General features: G+C 39.2%; 3 protein-coding genes across 6 annotated transcripts in view; 2 read left to right on the top strand and 1 right to left on the bottom strand.

Annotated features, from left to right (window-relative positions):
* Nucleotides 1-163: 163 nt before the first annotated feature.
* On the top strand, nt 164-3,578 carry Zbtb6 (zinc finger and BTB domain containing 6). The gene is made up of 2 exons (NM_001108953.1): nt 164-243; nt 1,241-3,578. The coding sequence occupies exon 2, from the start codon at nt 1,250-1,252 to the stop codon at nt 2,519-2,521; it is 1,272 nt and encodes a 423-aa protein (NP_001102423.1). The 5' UTR covers nt 164-243; nt 1,241-1,249; the 3' UTR covers nt 2,522-3,578.
* Zbtb6l1 (zinc finger and BTB domain containing 6 like 1) lies at nt 1,339-9,246 on the bottom strand. The gene is made up of 4 exons (XM_039106101.1): nt 9,234-9,246; nt 8,381-8,460; nt 6,941-8,260; nt 1,339-1,991 (listed from the first exon to the last, which is right to left on the bottom strand). Exons 1-3 carry the CDS (start codon nt 9,244-9,246, stop codon nt 7,298-7,300), a joined length of 1,056 nt encoding a protein of 351 aa, XP_038962029.1. The 3' UTR covers nt 1,339-1,991; nt 6,941-7,297.
* Nucleotides 7,570-12,748, top strand: part of Rc3h2 (ring finger and CCCH-type domains 2) — a 65,178-nt gene continuing 59,999 nt past the window's right edge. For 3 of the 4 annotated variants that reach the window (XR_005501919.2, XM_039105269.2, XM_008761754.4), the window contains exons 1-2: nt 7,570-7,711; nt 11,095-11,130. The gene's annotated coding sequence lies outside the window, so the exon portion shown is untranslated. 4 annotated transcript variants of the gene reach the window in all.

Here is a 12,748-nt window from a genome sequence, read left to right as displayed (position 1 = left end):
CGGAGCGAGAGGGAATGGCCAGAAAAATACCTGGCTCGCTGGTATTCAGCCGTTTTTCTGTCTTTCCTGCAGCTCAAAAAGTGAGGAAGAAAGAGCATCTCAGGATGTTCTTCCGGGGCGTCCAGACAATCTCCGTTAAGAATAAAGCTGGTTGACTCCGGAAGCGTTTTTTCCCAGGCTAAGTCCTTCTTCCGGCCTGGGCTGCCGTTGCTGCGGAAGCCTCAAAGCCATTTTTGCGAGTCGGTAAGTGAAAGTGACGGAGACATGCCGGGGGTTGAGGCTGAAGGACGACGCTGCGTGGGAGTACACCCCGCTGTGGCCTCAGCTCTAGCCTGGCGCCGCACCCGCCTGGCCGGTCCGGCCGGGACTCCGGAAGGCTCGGCGTGGGAACCGTGGTCCTCATTGGAGGGAGTTGGCAGGCAGGCGGTCTAGATTCCCGTCAGCTCCTCCTGCTGTGTGGGCCGCTTTGCCCACTGGGTGAACACAGAATCAGGAGGAAAATTATTCCCTGGGAGAGGAGGAGTCACGTTAGTCTCTGTTTTGGGCTCAACGGAGCTAACGGAGTAGGGAAATGGAGCTGGAAGCGTGAATGTAATAGATAGGCAAATGGGTGTTCCCGTGTTTTATCTGTACAATGTTGAGCAATTTAACATTAAGGAGCTGGGTGTATGAAAAACGGACCAAGATCAATCTATAAAAGGTGGGTTAGGGTGAAATCCTGAAAGAATTTGCATTCTTTTTAAGAACGAAAGGCGGTCTAGGAAGGGGCGGGGGGGGGGGGGAGATGGACGATATAAGCATAAGAGTGTTTTTTCTTTCTTCCTCCTCATTTTTAATCAATGTTAATTCTGATGGGAATTTAAAAGGATAATTCAGAATACTTAAAGAGTGCTTTGCTAGGAGACCTGTTGGAAGTCATTACAATGGCCAAGACTGGGGATTAATAATAGCGGTGGGACAATTTGAAGATTGCATTTTCTAATTTAAGGGGTTAAGTGTACTTTTTGGTGTCACTGCTGTTTACTGGTATTTAATAACTTACGTGCCATGATACAGAAATGCATTATGAGTTTATGGATTTATAGATAGTGATTTGGGAACAGTTTCACTCCTGGCCCTCAAAATAGAGTTTGGGTCTTCATTTTTCCAATACATGCTGGGAAGTGGGGGACTCTGTACCATAATAACATGGAAAAACATTGCCTATCCTTTCTTAATGCTTGTGCTCTGTTTTACATAGATTGTCACCATGGCTGCTGAGTCTGAGGTTCTACACTTCCAGTTTGAACAGCAAGGAGATGTGGTCCTACAGAAAATGAATCTCTTGAGACAGCAGAATTTATTTTGTGATGTATCGATTTATATTAACGATACTGAGTTCCAGGGGCACAAGGTGATTTTGGCTGCTTGCTCCACTTTTATGAGAGATCAGTTTTTACTCACACAGTCAAAACACATCAGAATTACCATTCTGCAGAGTGCAGAAGTTGGCAGGAAGTTGCTGTTGTCCTGCTATACTGGAGCACTTGAAGTAAAAAGAAAAGAGCTTTTGAAATACTTGACTGCTGCCAGTTACCTTCAGATGGTTCACATTGTGGAAAAATGCACAGAAGCTTTGTCAAAGTATTTGGAAATTGATCTTTCTATGAAAAATAACCAACACACTGACTTGTGTCAATCTTCAGATACAGATGTTAAGAATGAAGAAGAAAATTCTGATAAAGACTGTGAGATCATTGAAATTTCAGAAGATAGTCCTGTAAACCTAGATCCTCCTGTCAAAGAGGAGGAAGGCGATGCATTACAATCTGCTGCAGAGACACTGACATCAGAGCGAAGGGGAGTGAAGTCACCAGAGCTCTCAACAGTAGATGGTGGCTTTAAAGAGAATGAAATTTGTATCCTTCATGTGGAATCCATCCATACAGATGATATAGAAAACGGGCAGTTTCCACAGCCCTGTACCTCATCCAACGCAGGCATGTATTTCCCTGAAACACAACATTCAGTGATCAATTCTACAGTTGAGAACAGAGTGACAGAAGTTCCTGGAAATACAAATCAAGGGTTATTTTCTGAGAATTCTGACGGAAGTCATGGTACAATAAATGAGATTCAGAATCTGGATGAGAATTTTTCCTTGAGGCACCAGTGCCCCCGGTGTCCCCGGGGCTTTCTTCATGTAGAAAACTATCTGCGCCACCTTAAGATGCATAAACTGTTTTTGTGTTTGCAGTGTGGGAAAACATTTACACAGAAGAAAAATCTTAACCGGCACATTCGAGGACACATGGGTATACGGCCCTTTCAGTGTACTGTGTGTCTGAAAACCTTTACTGCCAAAAGCACACTTCAGGACCACTTGAACATACACAGTGGTGACCGGCCATATAAATGTCATTGTTGTGATATGGATTTCAAACACAAATCTGCTCTCAAAAAGCACTTAACCTCTGTTCATGGCAGGAGCAGTGGTGAAAAACTGTCTAGGCCTGATCTCAAATGCCAGAATCTACTGTAATCAAATCAGTGACTTTTGAAGTGAATGGAATCACTTTGTTAGATACATCTGTTTATAAAAATGCAGTATTTGTAGTGTATCACCCCCTCCCCCCCAATCTGAATCATTGATTTTTGTTCTTTCATGTTATTCATTCTGAACTTCTAAAAATTCCAAAGTTGTGAATGGTGTGATTAAGTTTATGAGATTCTACGTTGTCTTAAAAACACTGTGTTCTGTTCAGCAGTAATTGCAGATTCTGATTTGTAGTTTTTAGATAAGTGATTTAATGTTGAACTATATAGAACTTTAATGAGGTAAGATGGCAAATAGATTTGGAAGCATAGTGTTGCACATTGCTATTATAGGACTGGCAATTTTCTTTTTAAAATTTAACCAGTGTTCTTGAATTATAACCAGAACACCAAAATACTGTCCTAAACTAAAGAAACACAATTCAGATTCACATGGGACCAGTAGAATGTTCATAGAATTGCATTACTTAAATGTCCAAAAGAATATGTAATTAGACCCTTTTCCTGATTATGTATAATATAATTAGATTAAGAACTCTTGCCAATGCAAGTATTTTCTTGGCAAAGATTGGCAAGTTACTTTTCTTAAATTTCCCTCTTTCATCGAAGACATTATTGTACTGTTAGGGTTTTTTCTTTCATTTGTTTTGGATAACATGCACTAAAATTGACCTCCTATGTAGAATTACATTTCTATGAATTTAATACGTATCTTACTGTCTGCAACTGGGACACAGAATAGTTCCATCACCTTTCAAAATTCCCTTTGCTGCTTTTTTTGTAGTTCAACCCTTCTAACTCTAATTTCTACTAAGACTTCTTCATCAGTATAATTTGTTCTAATCTGTGGTGATATAAAACTGGAACCTTATATTCCCTTTAGATATTTTTAACTAAACATAATGCCGTTGAGCTTGATTTATGTCATTACTTTTTTGTATCTCTTATTTTACTTTTGGCATGATTTGTGTAGCCCAAAGCTGGCCTCAAATTTGCCTTGATTCTTGAGCACTGAGATTATGTCTGGGCCATTTTTTTGTTTTGAATTGCTTATGTATGCATTTTCTTTTCCAGCAGTTACCAGGTGAATAGTTTAATTTTCAAAAGTTATTAGAATTAGTTATAATGTCTCATTTGTATGAATGCCTGTACATTCAAAACTTTTGCCCTTAATGATGAAGAGCAAAATTTACTGCAGGGCAAATCACCTTCCCTGACCATAGGAAGAACTAACTCACTTTTGAGCTGTCCTATTTCTATACATAACTCAGCTCTTTGTAGAGTTTCTACTATATTTAAGTTTCATTGACTCTTTTCTGTATTTTAACATGTACTATACTTTGTACTATATAAGAGTTTTGTGAAAATCATGTAGGTGTTATATATAATTTTTGTGATACTTTTGTGGGAATAATGCTCTACATAGAATTTTTAACTCTGGGAGAGACTTTAAAAAATTTAAGTCTCACAGTTACTTCATAACCCAAGTCACTAATTAATGACATTGAGCAGGTCACCTGTCCTTCAACTTTTCTTAATTTTATATAAAATAACTTTGATTTTCATAATTTGTAGAATTATTTCTAAGTCTAAATTTCTACAAATTTATATTCTTCATGTGAACAGAGTAGACATTTATGTCTTTACAAACATTGCTATTTGAATACTCTCTTGGAAACAGAACTTTTTTAAGGTAAACATTTTGTTCCACCAGATAATGGACTGATTCAGTGGCTAATTTCCTTTCCCACATGACTTAAGAATGGTCAGTTATAGTTGTGAACATATTTCCCTCAGAGAAACAATTTGTGACTGAAGTACTTCTCTTATTTTTGCTTCCTGAATTGAATTTTGGAAGGGAGGGCTAGGGATGGGTGGAGAGGGTAAACTATATAGTAAACAATGGATTTTTTTTCTTTTAGAAAGTGGCATCTACTATATTAGTGTTTGGAACATTTTGATTGAAGGTGTTTTAAGTTTTACTCGTGCCTTGTAAGAGTGTTGTAAAATCAGTTTGTGAGCACTTTGAAAGTTTTGCTTGTGGGGAGGGTATTTTATAAAGTGGTTGTTATTTATACTATTTATTTCCATTTCATGGACAGATTGGTTTCAAAACATTCCTAGGAGCTGGGCAAAGTGCACATGCCTGTAATTCCAGCACTTGGGAGATAGAGGCAAGAAATTCAGTTCAGGGCCAGCCTTCTTTATGTATAGTTAAGTTTGAGGCCAGCCTCATATACATTGTTTTAGGAAAAAACAACAAAAAAGTAAAACAAAAAAAAATTCCTGGGAGAGTATCAGTTTGCATGACATTTCTGAAAAATTCAGCGAAGTAGAATCTGTAAAGATAAGCAGGTATGACAAAGTAAAGGGTAACATTTATTCATTTTAGATACTTTTAGCTGTTTGTTTATAATATGACAGAAAAAGCAGTATATTTGGGTTGAACCTTGTATGTACTGCATTGATATGTGTAAAAGATCTTGAGAAGGTATTGTTACTTTGTTGCAGAGAGAATCCTTTGCTCTTTTCATTGGATGTAATTATGAGTTAATGATGAAACAGTAAACTGGAGGTGAGAATGGAGAACTCTGGGCTTGTGTATTTCCATGAATTTTAAAGGAACCATTTTCTCTTTAGTAATAATTTATTTTAAATTATGTGTATGGGGGGTATGTGTACATATGATTTATTATTATACTTTTAGTTATGTGTATGTGTGTGGCCATGTGCTTGCTAGCAGCTTTGGCTCTCCTGGAGCTGCAGTTACAGGCAGCTGTGAGCTGGGAACTGCACACAGTTGCTGTGCAAGAGTAGTCAGCTACATTAACCACCTGGCCATCTGTGAAGCCCAAAGACTCAGTCTCTCCTGACTATTTAATCATTGTAGAACTACCTACTGGGTTTATGTCTGTACTAAAAGTTAGGTAAACAAAGAATACCAACTATCTTAGGACTTGTGTTTTAGTGGAGGTAAACAAACAATTGGTAAGAAATTTGAAATCAATTTGGAAAAATAATTCTGTGGATAAAAATGATAGGGGTGTTCAGATACCTGAGATCAAGGCCAGCCTGGTCTACAGAGTGATTCCAGGACGGCCAAGACTATACAGGGTTTTTGAGCCCTGTCTAAAAAAACAGTAGGGAAACGAAGATGCCATTTTAATGTGGTTTTCCATGTTTGGGGAGTGTTTCCTATGTGAAATGGAAAAGTATATCAAATAGAAGTAGAATGGAAAATGCACACACAGTAGGTTAGGGAACGTGTGTGTGTGTGTGTGTGTGTGTGTGTATAGTTACTCATCACTGTCCAGTTGAAGAAATGTGCCAGGTAGTGGTGGTATACACCTTCGAGCCCAGTACTCCAGAGGCAGAGGCAGTCAGATCTCTGAGTTCCAGGAGGCCTGGTATACAGGCTACACAAGAAACCCTATCTTGAAACAATAGCAAACAAACAAGAAGATACCAAAATGTACACCTGATTGTTGGGAAAGTTTCTTTGATTAGCATAATTGGATGAAATGGATGATGAGTGGAAGTATAGCTGGTAGGGCTGCCAGATGGTAGTGGATCAAGCCTTTAATCTCAGCATGAGAAACAGTCAGATCTCCGAGTTTGAAGTCAGCCTGGTCCACAGAGCTAGTTCCAGGACAATCAAGGCTAAGTGCATATACCACAAAACAACAAACAGGTGGATCTTTCACAAAAAATGCTAAACAAAATACAAAAAATAAATCCTGATCTTTTCTTGTCACACTTGCCAGAAGTTTTGTGTCCCTGGAGCTGCAGTTGTAAGCAGATGTGAGCTGCTGTGGTTATGGAGCATGTGTGTATGTGTGTGTATACAAATATTAAGGAGTCAGATGAATTCTTGCAGTGCAGCCCATTCTTTGATTCTGCCTCAGCCTTTCAATTGCTGGGTTCACAGGGATGTACCATAACATTTGGATCATAATGCATATATATTTAAAGCCTCATTAAATTTCTTTTCCATATTCTAATTTATGTACACATTATTATGGATGTTGAGTATTTTCACATTCAGTTGCACATCATTAACAAAGGATATACAGTATCAACCTTCTAGGATTACTTTGATAAGTAAATTAATTATAAAACTACAATCCTTTAAAAATATCAGTTATCGGAGTTGGGGATTTAGCTCAGTGGTAGAGCACTTGCCTAGCGAGCGCAAGGCCCTGGGTTCGGTCCCCAGCTCCGAAAAAAAGAAAAGGAAAAAAAAATATCAGTTATCATACAGCCTGGCATCTAGTAGTTTATAAGACTACAATCCTTTAAAAATATCAGTTATACAGCCTGGCATATAGTAGTTCATAATTGTTGCTTCTCTTGTCTTTATTTCCAGTCTTTCTTCATTTATAAGAACATAAAGGATAATTCCTACCTTACAGTTTGCCATAAGTCCTCTAAAAAATTGAGTTACAATTCCAAAACTTGTAAATTCTCATCTTTTCCTCCTTTGAGGCATTTGGGATTTTAGATGACGTAGGTGGGTTTGCCAAACGTTTTCACTTTGATCCTGATCTTTGTAAACTGGAGAATTATTTGCTAATCTGGTTACTATCTCACTACAAGAGAGTAAAGTAGGATGTAACATAGATGTATCTATGGATGATAATTTTAACGTTGGCTCGATCCAGCTGGTCTGGCTCGAGGCTTAGATGTACAGGGAGTTTCCCATAAGGCCCTTCGTCTTGCCTAGTCCTCGCATCATCTCCCACAGTACTCTGGGGTTCCCTTGTCATGTGACGAAGGTGGCTTTCTTCTTCAGAGGGAAACTGATGCGCAGTTTAGGTGGCGCGGCCACTACGCTTCCCTTCCAACCCAACTCCCGGGCTTGCGTAATCTCGCGTGAAGTGAACAGTATCTTCTCGCGAGAGCTAAATCGGGATCCCTCCAGGTCCGCCTCCGTGGTGAGGAGGAGGAGGAGGAGAAGGAGGAGGAGGAGGAGGAGGCGGAGGGAGGGAGGAGGAGGAGGCCCCGTCGCGGCCTTCGCCGCCGCCAACGGGGCTGTCCCTGTAGCTCCCGATGGAGTTTGAGGCCCTGAAACCGCCGCCGAGCTCTGCCCCGGCGAGACGAGGCGCCTCCGTCGCCGAGCCGCGCCGTCGCGGGGCCCCCGGGAGCGGCCCTTAGCGACCCCGCCCGGGCCCCTCAGGTAGGGCGGGGGCGGACAAGATGCGGCTGGGGCCCTGGCCCGGCTGCCGGGTCCCCAGAGGTGGGGCGGGGAGCTGTCTCTGCCCGGCGGCCTGTGCACCGTGGCCGCCGCCGGTACCCCGAGGTTTGGGAGCGGCGGGCCGCACCTGACACGGCGGAACCTGGGGCCGGAGGAGGCCCCTCGCTCTGGTAGGGCTTTTTGATGCGAAGCGAAACGCTCAAATGGCCACCTTTCTCCGACACCGGCTGAAGGGACGCCTCTCACCACTGAGGAGTCCACCCGAGCGGAGGCCGGCTTCCTTCTTTGCTTACCCCAGTTAGGAAGAGGGGTTTTCGAGGAGGTCCCCGAGATCAGGTCCTGTCTTAGCGTTTCCTTTTCAGCCACCCGGCTTACCGAGACCAAAGCGCTGGGATGGTGGAGGCGATCTGAGTGGTGTAAATAGGAACCCTGGCCAAACAATGCCCAGGGAGGGCTTAACCTCCCTGGAGGGAGATGGCTGGACCAGGGGATGTGACTAGGAGCGATGGCATGAAGCACAGCCAGGGAATTCTGCTATAGCTTTCTTCCCCTCTTTCTTCTTATTTTGCTTGGGGGAGCCTCATAAGGAGACTTCCACCATCTTAGGAGAATGGTAGAAAGCATCTTTGTTTCTAAGAGAAACAGCTGTACTTTTCTGTCTTTAGGAAGGAGATAAGGGTAGCTGTCATTTCCATTCTTGAAATTACTGGAGTAATACTGGCAGACACAGCCTTCAGACCAAAATAGTTTAAAGTAATCACAGACTTTTAAAGTAATCAAATTCAGTGATTCTCAATCTGTTTAGATTTTTTGTTTAAGCTCCACCTTGATTTTTTTTTTAATCCCAATCTCTTACCTAAGACCCTTAGGAATTTCTTCTCACCTTCAACCACTGTAATTAGAGTTGATTTAAAATTCGAAATAAAGTGTTAAAGTGTTTGACTAATCTTATTGCCATTTTTGGTAGTCACAGTTTAGAGTAAAAACTTTTAGTTAACCAGAGAAAGCTAATAACGACACTAAAGTGATATTATTTGACAGAAGGAAAGAAGCGAATGTTTTAGTTGGTGGATCTAGTCTCTTTATGGTTACACAGCCTAAGACTTGGAATCATTAAGAATAGTTTGTAGATTCCTGTTTCTACCTTTATCTAGTTAAAAAACTACATCACTATTCTGACATCAAAATCCATATCTTAAATTGTTCACTAACATGGTCCTTGAAAAACCAGAGACTATCTCATCCTATTAAAGGCTATTTTCCAAGATTGCCATTGTTTTGTTGATTTGGTGATTCATGTTTCCCAGCATTTCAGAGTTTGGAGAACTGTTAGAAGGACAAAACGTTTAATATATTTTTTAGTCTTGTTTAGAGAAGACAGGTACCATATTAAACAGACTTTTATTCTTTGAGAATTGAGTTGAGTTGAAGTCTAATTCAGTAGTCGGGCCTTTGAATCACCCCAGTTGGTTATTGTGTTAATATGACGCGCAAGAGGACTTACCATTCTTGTTCATGTTTCACTAATTTAGTTTCTGTGTTTGCAATTTTCTGCCTTCCAGTTGGCAGAGGCATTATTTTTACACTCGGGATTTTATAGTTAAAACTAGAATCTGTACATTGTGTGATTGGTAAGAGTGCTGTAAATTTGTAACAAGATTTGTCTGTTTTGTTTTTTGTTTTGTTTTGTTTTGTCCTTTAAGACAAGATTCCCCTCTACAAATAGCCCTGACTGTCCTGTAACTCACTATGTAGACTAGGCTGACATTGAACTCACAGAGAACAGCACCTGCTTCTGCCTCACGCACACTGGGAATAAAGGTGTGCACCACCATCCCTTACTTAACAAGGTTGTAATAAGTACTTAATTATTTTTGGTTGAACTGGGTTGAAATTTCACTTCCTAGAGATGGAAAAGGGAAGTCTATGGTTAAAAATAAAACTGATTGGAAATTAAAAATGAATTGCACCCAATCTTGTAAGTGTTGTCAATTACATCTTTGTGAGTTTTCTAATTCCATTAAGTTCTTAAGTGTGACTTTTACTTCAATTTCCAATAAAAAATCAGATCTTGAGTATTGTTCTACCGTTTTTGTCTAGATTTACCTGTATACCTGATAGCCACATGTGATAGCTAAGGACTTGAAATAAAACTAGTGTAATTTGAAATGTGTTGTTAAATGCAAAATATATACTACAATTCAAAGACTTAATAGAACTCTAATACATTTTAATGTTTAAGTTTTTACATGATGACATGTTAAAATGATATTTCACTTAGCTTATACAAAATATACCACAATTGATTCAGCTATGTTTTTTCTTTTTTAAAAATTTGAAAACCAGAAGTTGTTGTAATTTTTTTTGTGTGTGTGTTTTGCTTTTTTTTTTTAAACTTTTTTTCAAGACAGTTTTTTTTTTTTTTTTTTTAAACATGTAATCCTGGCTGTTTTAGAACTCTTTTCTGTAGATGAGACTGGCCTTGAACTCACGGCTATCCACTTACCTCTGCCTCCCTAGTGCTGGGATAAAAGGCACCACCGCCTGGCTGGTTTTTGGTTTTTTTATTCGTTGATTCAGGGTCTCATTCTAACCCAGTCTAGGCTCAAACTCCCTGTGTAGCCTGTAACCTTTAGCTTGCCAATAGTCCTCTTGCCGTGAGCTTCCTTAGTATCTATAGCGTCAACTGCCATACAGTGACTACATACATACATACATACATACATACATACATACATACATACGGAACCCAAAACTTTCCCAGTGGTTTCCTTTTAGAATCAGAATAATTAGAGTACTAAAAGCTTTAGTAATAAGAAAGATAAGGTTAGCCACATGTTGGCGCAAGCAAGCCTTTAATTCCATTACTTGGGAGACAGAGACTGGTGGATCTCTGTGGTTTTTTGGCCACCCTGGTCTACAGATTGAGTTCCAGGACAGCCAGGCTACATACAGTGAAAGAAGAAAAGAAAAGAAAGATAAAGTTATCTGGAGGCAGAATAACTAAGTTCAGTCTTAGCTAGCCATCACTAACGAGGCATAACTTTGTTATTTAAAATTGGAAGTTATTTCCCTATTAGAATGCATTGAAAGTTCTCTCTTACTTTAAAAATTGGGTTCAGCCCCTAATTTGAAGAGTAAAATTTGATCTCATCCATTTTATAAATTGAAACAAAGCAACAGTTGTGGTATAGCTGGTTTTGTCTCCACAATCTCTTGTACGTGAATGCTGAGCTGTAGAGTTTGCAGAAATCTCCATTAGCTTTTGTTTGCTTGTTGTTTAAGTTAAATCTTACATTGTACTTCTGATGCTTTTAGTATGACTTTAAATCTAAAGCTGTGTTTTGTTTTGTTTTGTTTTGCAGTACCGGGGATTGAATTTAAAGCTTCACAAACATTAGGCAAGTGTTCTGCCACTGAGCTACATCCGTGAACAAAGCTAATTACTTTGATACGTTAATATGGGGAAGTATCAATGTAGTCCAATATAGTACTCAAATATAAATAATGATTGTTTACCAGAACCAACCTCTTAAGTGTATGTTTATAAGAAATTATAAAATGCTGTGTTATGTTACTATGTTTTACACACAAAGTAGTGAAAAAGGCATATACTCTATTCTGACTTTTTAAAAGGGTCATGGTCCTGAACTGACTGTGTAATATAAGTAACAGAAAATGAAAGTGTTTAGCTAGTATGGTTTTTATTTTGGTAAAGAAGTTTGTAATTTGCATCTATAAGACATGTCCAATTCTCACTTTCTCTCCGTCCCTCCCTCCCACCTTCCTTCTCCCTCCCTCCTCCCTGTCCCTCCTCCCTTCCTCTCCCCCTCTCCCTCCCTCCCTTAAAAAAAAAAAGTTCATTACTCTTTGTATATCGTGAATTTGGACTCATACCAAGGAACTTACAGCTTGGGGTTCTGAGCCTGTTTTAAGTTCTGCCTCTAATTTAGTGTTTCTCTTCCTGTGCTTTATCTTGTACTTTTTTGGTGTTAAAAACTAGGTACGGAAATTAGTTAATACAAAGTGAGAATGTTTTCTCAGTCTCTGTAGGCATCTAGACTTTTGGGCCTTTTAATCCATTGTATCGCAACTTGAAACATGTGGGAAGTATATTTAGGGATAAGTGCTTTACCAGTCACTATTAATGTTAGCAGCAATTATGATTTCTACTGAATCAAATGAGTCATTGTTAAAATATATCACTGTATGCCTAAAAGTTCTATAAATTAGTATACTGAGCTCTGCATTGTTTATGTATGTGCTTTTAAAACTATAAAGATAGTAAGAGTCTGGGTGTAAAAAAAAAAAAAGAGGGGCTGGATGGTGGTGGTGCAGGCCTTTTAGCCCCAGCACCAAAGAAGCAGAGGCAGGAGTATCTCTGAGTTCAAGGCCAGCTGAGTCTACAGATCGAGCTCCAGGACAGAGAATCCCTGTTTTAAAAGAATAGTTTCGGGTAATTGTAAAAGTATTTTGTAGATAAACTTTTAAATAGAGAGTTGAAATTTCTATGTCACTAATTAAATATTGTAATGGTTATGCCCGTTTCTATGTTTTGGATAAAATGTTCAGTTTTTATTTGAGTAACTTAGAATTTATTGACCACAATACTAAAGGAAAAGATCTTTAGGAATCAAATCATATCATATATAAGGAAAGTTTAGTTTGTAAGTTTGCTATTGGAATCTGGGATATAACAGGGGGCAAAATTGATAGTGTGGTTAGTTTGATTTAGAGTTGTTCTTTACATTTTACAGGCATTTATTTAGTTTCTAATATGAATTAGTATTATATGCTCTTATTTAGATAAACATATGTACATGTATATGTGTGTGTGTATGTAAACACACATATATTATAGAGCTGTCAGGTGCGTCTAGAGGGCTGTCCCAGTGGTCTTGGAGAACTAAGGGGGTTAGTTCTTTGCTGTTGCCAAGTAGTTTGTGATACCCTAACTCAGTAGAGTTAGTGTTTCTACACAAGTGTCTGTTTAGCAAAATACCATTTTATGTTACTAAT

Source organism: Rattus norvegicus, chromosome 3 (assembly GCF_036323735.1).
Source record: "Rattus norvegicus strain BN/NHsdMcwi chromosome 3, GRCr8, whole genome shotgun sequence".
NCBI lineage: Eukaryota > Metazoa > Chordata > Mammalia > Rodentia > Muridae > Rattus > Rattus norvegicus.
The sequence above is the reverse complement of the archived record's forward strand: the minus strand, read 5'-3'. Positions and strand labels throughout refer to the sequence as shown.